Source organism: Dendrobium catenatum, unplaced genomic scaffold, assembly GCF_001605985.2.
Source record: "Dendrobium catenatum unplaced genomic scaffold, ASM160598v2 fragScaff_scaffold_414, whole genome shotgun sequence".
Classification (NCBI taxonomy): domain Eukaryota; kingdom Viridiplantae; phylum Streptophyta; class Magnoliopsida; order Asparagales; family Orchidaceae; genus Dendrobium; species Dendrobium catenatum.
The window spans coordinates 752,901-765,237 of record NW_021318876.1 but is presented as its reverse complement, the minus strand read 5'-3'; the positions used below and the strand labels follow the sequence as shown (position 1 = coordinate 765,237).

Below are 12,337 nucleotides of genomic sequence, written 5' to 3'. Positions count from 1 at the left end.
CTCTTGCAAATGCCTAGGGAGAACATCCATGACAAAAGCATAAAGATATAAACTTAAGGCCGATCCTTGATGTAATCCAATCGAAATAGGAAAATACTTGGTTAAACCACCTTATTTTAATGAATAATTTAAAATTTACCTTTACTATGTCGCTCAGAATAAAGGGAGAATTGATTCACAAATTTGATTTAAAAAAAAAAAAAGATAATCAATTTTAAACAATTACACATTATAGCCAATGATATAACTAACAATCCTTTTTTCACGTATGATTAATCTTCCAAAGTTTCATTTCAAAAGAAGTTATACAACAGCATGGATGCAAGAAAATACACTATATTTTAGATATATTGTTTAGAGAAATCCGTGGAGAAAATAGAAATAATGTGCACATAATTACATGTGTCTCATAAGACTCAAGTGACTCTGATTTCATAAAATAAAAATTACCACAATCAAAGACTGAAATAAATCCGAGGCTGATTTCCTGTGGCAGGCAAAGCGCTTAAGATCCACTCCAGCTACCAATGGCTTCTCCAGCTTTGACCCTATCACCATTTCGAATACAGAACTTGAAATCTGAAGGAGTAGCATATTGTCCTGAGGATCCTGATATGGGTGCTTGAAACACAAGAACTACAGTTGAACCCATGTTAAATGCAGCAACCTGAGAGGCAAATTAATGGAAAATTAAAACACCAATGGTTCACATAAAGCGAGGCAATTGCAAGCTGACATGAAATAATAATAATAAGATAAATTATTAACCTCTTCACCCTTCTTAATCGTCAATCCAGTTCCCACAGGTTCATATATCTTCTCATCCGGGGGTTCTGTATGCAGTAATTGTCGCTTGGGCCTGTTAGTCTTCAGTTCTGGCTCTATGTAAAGCTGTGAATTAGGAATCTTGCGAATCAATATAGGAAGAACCACAAATCAGATTGGAAATAAAAAACGAACGTAAAAATAGTGATAAAGCTCATGCAGGATCATCTTCCAATCGTACAAGTAGGCATTAGAAATAAACTAGAAATGACCAGAAGCGGATAGAAAACGTAGGAATGAACGCCTTGGGAGGGAGGGAGAAACCCTAGAAGTGAAGCTTCAGATCAATTGTTCTAAGCTACGCATTTTACCTCAACTCCAAGTATCCATTCATAAAACAACGAGCATGGAAACATATAAGCAGGTAAATTAATTTGGAAAGATATATATAGTTTTCTGGTTTAGTTTCTTCAGACATGCATTTATGACGTTCAAAGAAGGAATGGATGATGGAGCTACCAGGAAAACCAGCAATCAGCTAAGCATTCACTGAGCGGATATTCAGATAAAATTTCAATTAATGGATCGCATTTACTGTATAAAGTCATGCTAAAGGAAAAGGAGAAGAAGAGACTTTGATAGAACCAATATTGGTGGCACCAATTGCTACCATTGCCATAAATCCTTCCCTCCACCGACCCTCAAGAATCACCTGAAAAAAAAAAAAACTATTCATAAGCAATTCCACATATTTCAAATAAAAGTTTAATTTGCAACCAACAAATTACTTTGAAAAAAAAAACTTGATTCACAAAAGCTAATAAAGTTAAAACAGCAAGAAGATGGGCTGTGCATCTATAACTGGCTGACTAAGAAATTTTTCTACTTTATTATGACAACTTATCTGACACATCAATGAGAAACCTTCTTCCACAATTTCTTAACGCGCTAGAAAATGCAAGCAAAAAAAATAATAAGAAACAATAAGAAAATGCGTGCAACGTTAAACCTTTCCAAATAAAATCACATTTAAAATGGAATTTTCTTATTTCGCAAATTACGTGAAACAAGCAGAAACAGCAGGCCTTATATATCCGCATCAACTTTGGACAAAAGGATCAAGAAAACATTGAAATGAAAATTTACGTGGGAGCAGAAGAATTATTTGGAAGATAATTATAGAAGGAAGCGAATAAGAATCCTTAAATTGACCCAATTTTCAAGAAGCGAGAATCAATTTTTACTGGATGTGAAACAAATCAAATAGAAACAATTCCAAGAATATCAGAAGCAAATTTCAAATAATTATTAATGTTTGCGCCACCCCTAATACACGAAGATCAAATTCCTCAAAACATATAAAATGAATCAGTTGACAATGAGAAACTGGCAAAACGATGGGTGAAAGTGCAACAAATTTTTAAAATCAAACCACCCAACAAATTGACAACAGTCACAAGATAACCAAAGACGAGTGGATCCCACATTCCCACTAACTAATATAGACACCTCTGACCGGGAAAAGTTAAGAAAAATTCCTTTGACATAAAAATGTTGTTTTCAAAAGTAAATTACTTTATATATCTTACTTTTTGTAAATTAAAGTCCTTATGTTGTAAATTAAAATAATATAATTTAAGTATCAAATCAAAAATCTACTATAAATAAGAATATTCTACCTTGAGCTAAAGAAAGCGATGTCTCTGCGTATTGTAAAAGTATGCTTCTATCCAAATATGCTTCCTCGTTTTTTTAATGTGTTTAACCAATGTCATCTTACAAGTTTGTTTAATTCTATTTTATAAATAAAGATTTGCAGTTAATTTGGATTTGTTATCACACATGAATGCGGTATCAAATAATGATATTAACTTTATTTAAAAACTATACAATTTTATATTATATAGCTTTCCAAAGTTTATAGGATCTATTTTATATTTGTTCTAGCTTTAAATTTTTGGCAATTACTTTTTTAAGATATATATTTGCTATTTTAATCTTATTAAAAAATTATGATGGATGATGTAAAGATTGTAAAGTTATTCCGAGTGAAAGTTTATGTACCCAACATCGATTAGTAGTTTTGGACTTTAAGATAAAGGGGCATAAAATAAAAAATAAAGTAAAACGTTTTTCGAGGAAAAGGCTTGATGTTGTTGTTGTTGTTGGATGATGTAAGATGTGTAAGGATAAATGATTTTATCCTCGTAAATGAATACTCTCTTATTCATTCAAAAATTATGATGGCAGGTGAAAGATGTGTGAGAATCCCCCCTCCGTCCCCTTGTTCATTGTACGTGAATGGAGAAATTATTCTATGCGGAGATCGGACAGCAAGAATCGTCCAGATTTGATGTGCTTTAGCTGTCCTATTGCTCCGCTTTTGCAAATACTCAGCAAAAGGGCAGCAAAAGCGCAATTATGAATGCATATTTGCTGCCCTTTCGCTAAGTATTTACAAAAACGCAGCAAAATGGTAGCTAAAGGGTAGCAAATCCGGACGGTTCTCGCCGTCAGGTTTCCACACAGAATAATTTTTCCCGTGAATGACTCTGCATCAAGAAAAACTAACAGAACTTCCAATAGCTAATCTTAATAAGAATCATACAGGTTGAAAAGAAGGGTTAGGTTACCCTCTCATTTTCAATGTGAAGGTTTCTAATTGTTCGTGTTGCCCGTTGATTCAAAGGGAACAGACGACCTGTAAATGCATCAGAACGTCAACAATGGCAATCAATTGTGAAATTAAACTGCAATATACACATAAATTGTCTTTATAAACAAAGATGAATATTTTGCTTGGTCATTGCCATTATCAAATTTTCAAAGCAGAGCATAAAAAGAATGTAAAAACTTGAAACATGTAAACTAATACACATAAATAAAAATTGGATCATACAATACCAAAACGTTAAACTCGAGACTAATCATAAGCCTCGCTCAAGCAACAGTGTTTCAAGTTGGTTAGCTACGATACCAGGAAGATGACATATTTTGAAAAATTTTAATTCGGTTTTGTACCAGGAAGATCATTAATGGTGGTGATTTTCTACTAGGACAACAAATGAAAATTATAAATACCAACAAAAAGGTCATGATATAATCCCTAACATCATTAAATAGTAGCATGAGTATTGATCGACTGGCATAGAGAACATATGTGTGTAAAAGATACATTTAAATACTAAAAATATGTATGAGAATTGATCGGATGGATAAAGAAAAGAGGCGTGTGTAAAGGATACATTAAAAGATCAAAAATGTGGATCATAACACCTAGTGGTAGTAAACTAACAAGTTAAGATGTTTTCTAAAATAAAAAGTTTAAAAATAGATAAAACTTTCTAGATTTACATAACAAATACTAAACATATGATAAGTAATTGAAGTGGATGTGAAATTAATAATTATTATTTATTAAATATTGGTTTAAAGAAAGTGGCATGTTTACATGTCTTGAACAAAGTTATAGTTGAGAACAACTAGAGTCAAAGTTATATGACTTCAAAAAAATCCTCAGAAAAACTACAAGACAAAATATCATAAATAAATAATGGAAGATTTTATAAACTGCGAATACAATTATACTATATTGATCAAAATATTGAGTAAAATAGAACTCATTGAAAATAAGTCAAAAGTGTGGTAAAAGTAAGAATGTTAAGAAGGACGTGTGATAAAATTATGATGGATAAGATGAAAAATGAGTATATTTGAAATAGTACGAGTGGCTCTTATTGAAAATGAACTACATATTTTAAACTTGGTTCCAAAAAGTTGGCACCAAATTGATGACGATAACGATGGTAGTAAAAAATAGGCCAAGAAGGTCCAAAGCATGTACAAAACAAAGCTTAAGAAGCACAAAAAACGCACCAGTTGGAATTATTATCAAAGAATTAAAAATTAGAAAGCAAATCAAATATAGCAAAACCATAAATTGTGAAAACAAAATTGTGCATAATAAATTTGACTCCTCACATAAAACTAATTTTGATTTTAACTGATAAAGCCTAACCCAAATAACTACAATAGGCTATTGATGTGATGGTTAAATATTTTATTTAATCTTGTTAAATATACCACGTGGCTTTAGGAGTGGTATACAATCTTCCCGACGAATCAGAGATAGAATCTCATGCTAGCAGGAGTCATTGTTGGCCCTAGAAAGGGAAAAATAAAATTCAATCTTTCACGGGAAAACTTTGATAAATGTTAAGTTTTCCTTGAAGAGTATAAAATAGTTGAGTAGTTCATGTATAGTCTTCATATTCCTGCTCTTAGGCCCTCCAAGGTTCATGTGATAAAGAGCCCTTCCAGGTTTTTGAATAAGACAAATTATATATGTTCACATGCCCTCCTCACGGTCGTCTTTAAAAGCCAGTCTTGGAGATTTTTAATGAGGTTCCCATGCAACGCTAGGAGCCCTCTAAAGGTCACTCATTGGTGCACCCTCCAGGAAGCTACGTAAAGTGGAGCATATGATGATATTGATGTTGCCAAAGAAATAAATTAATTCTTTTGATGTCCTTTTAGGTTGACAAGCGATGATGAGACTTGGACAATCCTTAACATTTTTATCTTTCTGCTAGGAGAGAACTAGATGACTTGGAGCCAATGGCGACTAGAGATGATCGGGCAATCCTTCTCCTAAAAGGAGCGAGAATTTGACAACCTAAAGTTGAGAGTGACGAGAGAAGATTCGGACAACCCCTCTTTTGAAAGGAAAAAAAATGAAATCTAATAATGCAAAGAATAACAATGACCAAATATTTGTTTCCTGGCCCCTTGAGTATAAAGATTAAAAACAATTTCAAAATGATTAAATAGTATAAAAAATGGAAACGGCCGAAATTTCAGCACAGCACACCCTCTTTAGAAACTATTTGGAAGGTTCATTTTTCCAATGTAGAGCCAAAATCTGCCAGCGAAGAAATTGTTCATCTTTTTTGCTCATAGATCTGATGCATGAATATTTACAATTGTCAACAAAACATAAATGCAAGAAGTCCACGCCCATATGAGGTCTGGCAAGGAGTTGAAATGCCATGCAAGGAAACCTATCCCTGCATTTATAGAGAAAATCTATTTGTCCAGAACCTCCAGATCATAATAAAGGCTCCCTAAACCCCTGCCTAGCCCACAAGCTAAAAATTCATAAATAAAGAAGAAATGCAAAGGAAACCAATTCTCTAATGGATATGAGAAAGTTGCGATTTTAAAAGAATGCATTTATCAACATCATCATCATCACCACAGAATATTTACCATTGAAATAAGAACACAATTAGAGACCAAAACACACGATCAAATAAATATCATATGGCCATCTATACTTGTAACATCCACACACCTAACTTAATATTAAAGCTTAACACACCTAACTTAATATTATAGCTTAACTGCAAGATGAATATATATTTTTCATATTATTTAAAACAAGTACCACATCAAAACTACAATACATGGTGCACCCTTGGCTTTACAGGTTTCATAATGCCAAAACTAAATTCAAAGGAGCATACTCGGCATTCATTTATTTCCATTCTTTGTATTTCCTTTATTTTTTTTCTTTTTGTAGCTACCATTCCCATATGGAGCTGGAACTACGATAAAAGCTAGTAGCCTATTTGCTGAATCTGGACGGCTCAAAATAGTAGTACAAAAATCATCATCACATCCAAATGAGAAAGATATTATCACAGAAAAAAGGTAGAAAGAGAGAATACCAGAGAAATGACGACGAAGAAGCACTTGCCAATCAACAGGAGAGTGCACTCGATGATAGTCACCAGGATGTAAATATAAAACACAGTAAAAAACACCTTTCCTGGGGCTGCAAATAACTTTATGGTAAGCAATGTAATAGTATTAAGCAGAAATAATTTGGTACAACAACAACATCAAGCCTTTATCCCAATATGTGGGGTCAGCTATATGAATCCCTTTTTGCCATTGTGTCCTGTTAAGAGTCAAAATTACATTTAAATCTAAAAAATGTCATTTCTAATACTTTCTACCCAAGTATTATAAGTCTACCTCTACCTTTTTTATTATAGGCCAAATCTAATACGTCTATTCTCCTAACTAGGTCATCCGAAGACTGACATTTTTTTTATGTGACCAAATCATCTAAGGCAACTCTCCCTAATCTTATCTTCCACTAGAGCTACCCCAACTTTTTCACAAATATACTCGTTTCTCATTATTTCCATAACAATGAAGCTACACATCCATCTGAATATCCTCATCTCCGCAACACTTAATTTTTTGCTTCACTTTTAATGGCCAACATTTTGTGTCATAAAGCATTACAAGTCTCACCACTACTCATAGAATTTTCACTTAAGTTTGTGGGATACTTTTCTATCACACAACAGGCTCGATGCATTCCTCCACTTCAACCATCCAACTTAAATTATATTAACAATATCCACATCTATTTCACCAACTCTTTGAACAATGGACCCGAGATATCTAAAATGTGTACTCTTATTAATGACTTGATCAACCAAAGTCACAATCCCCCCACTAAATCTATTATTACTAAAATTACCTTCAATATATTCAGTTTTAGATCTACTCAAACGAAAACCTTTAGACTCTAAGGTTGACCTCAATAATTCAAGTTTACCTTCAACTCCCTCTCTAGTCTTATCAACAAGAAGAATATCATTAGCAACAAGCATACAACAGGGTACATCATCTTGCAAATATCTAGTAAGAATATCCATGACTAAAGCAAAAAAGATATGGGCTTAAAGCTGATCCTTGATGTAAACCAACTAAAATAAGAAAATACTTAGTCGAACCACCTTGTGTTTGAACAAAAGTAATGGCTCATGCATACATATCTTTAATGACTTGAATATAAGCATTATTAACCCCTTTTCTTTTCTAGAACTCTCCAGAGCACTTCTTTGGGAACTTTATCATATGCTTTCTCTAAATCAATAAATATCATTTGTAGATCCTCCTTATTATCTCTATATTTCTCATCAAATCTCTTAATAAATGTATAGATTCCATAGTAGACCTACCCGACATGAATCCTGTCAAAATCTCAGTCATCCCTTGGCATTTGATCCCACGGTCAGGATGAGAATCCGTGGGAGGCTCACTTGGATCACGCCAATATCCTTCTATATTTGGGTAGCTGAATTAGGAAGGATTATATTGAGGCAATTATGTATCAATTAGACGTTATTTATTTCTTTATTAAGATATCTTGTATAGATCTATAAATAGGAAAAATTTTGTATAATAAGTAGAAGGTATTTTTACCTTTCTCAAATTCTATGAATTCTAACATGGTATCAGAACCAATCCACCGGCCCTCATCGCCGAACAATCCAACCTTATGACGCTACAAGACGTCGCCGCAGAAGAAAGGCTGCCGACCCAATTCCGCAACCGAAGCCCTCGATCTTGCAAGGAGCCGCCACAGACGGAAGCCTCGGTTCCGCCAGTTACTTCCGCATACGGAGGCTCCGATTTCGCCAGGCACGATCGAAGTAGCAAAAGGGAAGTCGACGAAAGCTCGAGCTGCTCCCGATCCGACCGAAAGGGAAGTCGATGAAGGAGCGAAGCCGACGAAGTAGCGAAGTCGACGAAGGGAAGTCGTCGAAGGAGCAAAGCCGCAAGCTCGAGCTGCTCCCGCTTAAGTCCCTGCGTGCGCACCTTAAGCTACCCGGTCCGACTCTTTTAAAAAGTCGGCGGCCCTATTTGTTTATTTAATCGGGAAGGTACTTTTTCCAAAAAAAAAAACCGACCTTCATTGTCGGATAGAAAAAAAAAATCTTTTTTAGTGAAAAAAAGATAGAATCTTTATCGGCGACCTTTATTGTCGACAAGGGAAATTTTCTCCAAGAAGACTTCATTGCTGAATTTCAAAGGAATACAAAGTTCCCACCACCGCCTTCATTGCTGGAATTCTGAGAAATACGGGTTCCCACTACCGGCCTTCATTGCTGGAATTATGAGAAATAAAGGTTCCCACTACCGACCTTTATTGCTGGAATTATGAGAAATACAGGTTCCCACAACCGACCTTAATTGTCGGAATTTTGACGATAGTTTTCCATCATCGGCCTTCATTGCCGGCTTTCTCTGGTGGTTGATATCCTATCCATAACCAATGCAGCTCTACCTCTGAGCGAGTAATTGCAAGCTGGTCTCCAGCTTGAGGGGGAGTCTCAAAATCTCAGTCATCCCTTGGCATTTGATCCCACGGTCAGGATGAGAATCCGTGAGAGGCTCACTTGGATCACGCCAATATCCTTCTATATTTGGGTAGCTGAATTAGGAAGGATTATATTGAGGCAATTATGTATCAATTAGACGTTATTTATTTCTTTATCAAGACATCTTGTATAGATCTATAAATAGGAATAATTTTGTATAATAAGTAGAAGATATTTTTACCTTTCTCAAATTCTATGAATTCTAACAAACCCAAATTGGTTTTGAAAAAAACATTAGCATCATGTCGTAACCTATGCTCAATAATTCACTCCCATAATTTTAAAGTATGACACATTAACTTAATTCCTTTAATTCGCACACTCTTGTGCATCACATTTATTCTTTAAATTAGGAATCAACACACTCCTTATTCACACATCTGGCATCTTTTTTGTCTTCAAAATAGTACCAATAAGTTTCATAAGTCGAGAAATTTCTTCATCTTCTAAATATTTCCACAACTCTATTAAAATATCATCAAGTCCAACAACTTTTCCACACTTCATTTTCGATAAAGCCTCTCTAACTTCAGTTTTACTAATACGTCGATAAAAACAGAAATCACTATTTTTATTTAGGATGCTAAGGTCATAAAAGTCAATTGTATTCTCACAATCTTCATTGAAAAGCTTATCAAAATATCTCATCCACCTTTGTTAAATATTCTCTTCTAATAAAAACTGTTTTTATCTTCATCCTTAATGCTATTTATTTGAACTAAATCATTCTCTTATCTATTTTTTTAACCAACTTATACTTATATCTTTCATCTTTCTTAATATATAATATATTATATAAATAATTAAAAGCCAAATTCTTTGCTTTGCATCTTACTTTCTTGAACTCCTTACAGGTTTTTTTATATCTTTCCCAATTGTTTTTAACTTCTATACATAAATCAATTTTTATAATAAAGCTTTTTAATTTTTGATCTTTTCTTGCATTTTTTTATTCAAAAAAAAACATAGACTGGCTATATAATCCTGCATCCAAGTTCAAAGATGAAACTACTTAATATAAAAAACTGGATACATTCTTGATAGAAATATTTGAGTGAAAGTCTGATGTCTAATCAAGGTGGCGATAAGTCCTATTTTATGGTCATTATGCGATCAAGTCACAGAGCTTTTAACCAATAAGGTATGTCAATAAATGAATCATGAATTCTGCCATAACCAATGTTGCCACATTTTTTTAAATTTAAATTCTGTGCTGGTGATTGTTGTGAACCACGAATTCAAAATGGTACTTTCTCTTTGTTATCATTCATCCAATAAAGTAGCAACAAGAGATATTATGTTTAGTTGTGCGCCCATTAATTTTAAATGTTCAAAGTGTCCACCAACACTTTCTACCAAAATGTGATATTAAATTACATTTGCAAGAGCACACTAAATCAACTCTTAGAGCTATTATAATAAAATAAAAGTTCTAAACATGAAACATTGCATCCCAGAGCATATTACATTCCCCAATCTCCCAGTCGAGGAAAAAAGTGTATAATTCAATTGTGTAAAAAATAATTTTCTTTATTAATGTTAATTAGCAAGAGATCTTCTAATTGAAAAGGTAGGTAAGTTGGCAAGTCAAGGAGAAGAAAAATGATCTTATCCAAGATAAAAATATGAAATAAAGCACCTTGCTGAAATTGGATTTCGAATTTTTGGTGACGCCAACGATATCCGCAACCATGATGTTTTGTGCCGTTCTTCAGTGAAACTGTGTTCTGAATGTTCTTCTGGTGCGTCCGTATCAACTATTTCATGAAGAGAAGTGGTTGCACCAAGAAGAGAATAAGCTGAATAAGAAAAGCCTTTGACTTGCTCAATCAATGCCCCTGGTCCTCTAAGCTCTCCAAATCTCAAGACTGTGCCATCCACAGGACTAACCTATTTTCACAATATAATACTTCTAGTAAGAAAAAGTCACAGAAATATTATACTCAGCATAAAATACAAAATATTGAAATGCAGCTAGTTACCAGTTACCAGACAGTTAGAATCTAGATCAATTGGGCGTGAACCACTTTTAAGACTGCGAATGAAAAAGTCCTGCAGAGTAGCGTATTCTTCAAGTGGTAAGGCAGCTTCCTCCAAATCTACAACCAAGCAGGTGACGAAAACTCAGTTAACAAGAAGCAATATGAAAATTTAATAAAGAATAAGCAATAAAAAGCTATTGGATTATTCAGAAGAAATACACAACATAACATGAGAATTTACCTCTCACTCATAAAGCATAAGAAGAACAAATCAGAAAAATTCTTCATATAAAAAGCTTTGTTTGTTAGAAACTAAACTGGATTAAATTATTAATCTATCCTTATCATCTAAAGTATTTGCTTTCCTATTAATTAAGATTTAAAAGGTCAACTAAAGAACTGAAGGTACTTTGTCATATCAAGACAAGGTACAAGTCTCAAGGCCTACGCCTCAAACCAAAAAACAATCTCATAGAATTAAAGATAATTCCTAAATATGCCCTAACCTATCAACAAACAGTTGAAAAAAATAAAGAACATAAGCCCCAAAAGAAAATAAAAAAATCAATTAAAAATAAATAAAAAAGAATTTTAAAAAAGAAAACAAAAAATAAGCATTTTAAAGAAAACTAAAAATCAAATCAAGAATATTGAAAATAAAATATGTTAAAGAAAATTAAAAAAAAAAAAGGTTAAAAAGAAAATAAAACAACATAAAATAAAACAATTAAGAGTAGAGCGTTTAAATTAGCAATACCATTACTAGCATTAGCCTGAGCATTCAGAAATGAAGAAACAACTAAACCTAATTGACTGTAGGAGACAAGAGAATGTTAAGATGAGCATAAGGTAATAGAGTAGCTATAATAGAGAGCGCAAGATTAGATAGGCTGCAAGGATAATTTCTGTTGATGGAAATGTTATGGAAACAAAACTTTGAATCATTTTGTTGCACGACAAAGAATGAAAAATGCGGCAATAATAAGGGTAAAAAGAACAACTACGGAAGAATATGAAGGAAAAGGGATACATCTAAAAATAGCATAGCCAGAAGATGTGAAAAGAAAATATTTAAGGGCTATTTGGTTTGATGTTTGTAAAATATATTTATTTTCAAAATGCAGACTGCAGAGTAATTTAAAAGTATTGAGTTATTTGGGGGGATCTGTTTTTTTTTTTTTTTTATGATACACATTAAAGGAAATAAAAACAAAATTAAGCAACTAAGGTGGCAACCACGTATGGCGGATAGCTGTTGGCGACAATGGGCGGCACCGGCGTTCGAGAGGGCAATATCTCAATAATGGAAATCAATGGTGGAAAGTGAAGAATGGTTAGCAAGGAGTG

The 12,337-nt window shown here is 33.5% G+C and overlaps 1 protein-coding gene across 3 annotated transcripts in view; it reads right to left on the bottom strand.

Annotated features, from left to right (window-relative positions):
* Window positions 1–244: 244 nt before the first annotated feature.
* LOC110102039 (phosphatidylserine decarboxylase proenzyme 1, mitochondrial) overlaps window positions 245–12,337 on the bottom strand; it is a 36,574-nt gene continuing 24,481 nt past the window's right edge. For all 3 annotated transcript variants that reach the window (XM_020830195.2, XM_028694192.1, XM_028694191.1), the window contains 7 exons: window positions 10,998–11,107; window positions 10,648–10,898; window positions 6,495–6,601; window positions 3,399–3,466; window positions 1,400–1,477; window positions 769–891; window positions 245–667 (listed from right to left, as the gene is read on the bottom strand). In XM_020830195.2, coding sequence (XP_020685854.1) covers window positions 506–667; window positions 769–891; window positions 1,400–1,477; window positions 3,399–3,466; window positions 6,495–6,601; window positions 10,648–10,898; window positions 10,998–11,107 — 899 coding nt within the window. In that variant the 3' untranslated portion in view covers window positions 245–505. The remainder of the gene's footprint in view (window positions 668–768; window positions 892–1,399; window positions 1,478–3,398; window positions 3,467–6,494; window positions 6,602–10,647; window positions 10,899–10,997; window positions 11,108–12,337) is intronic.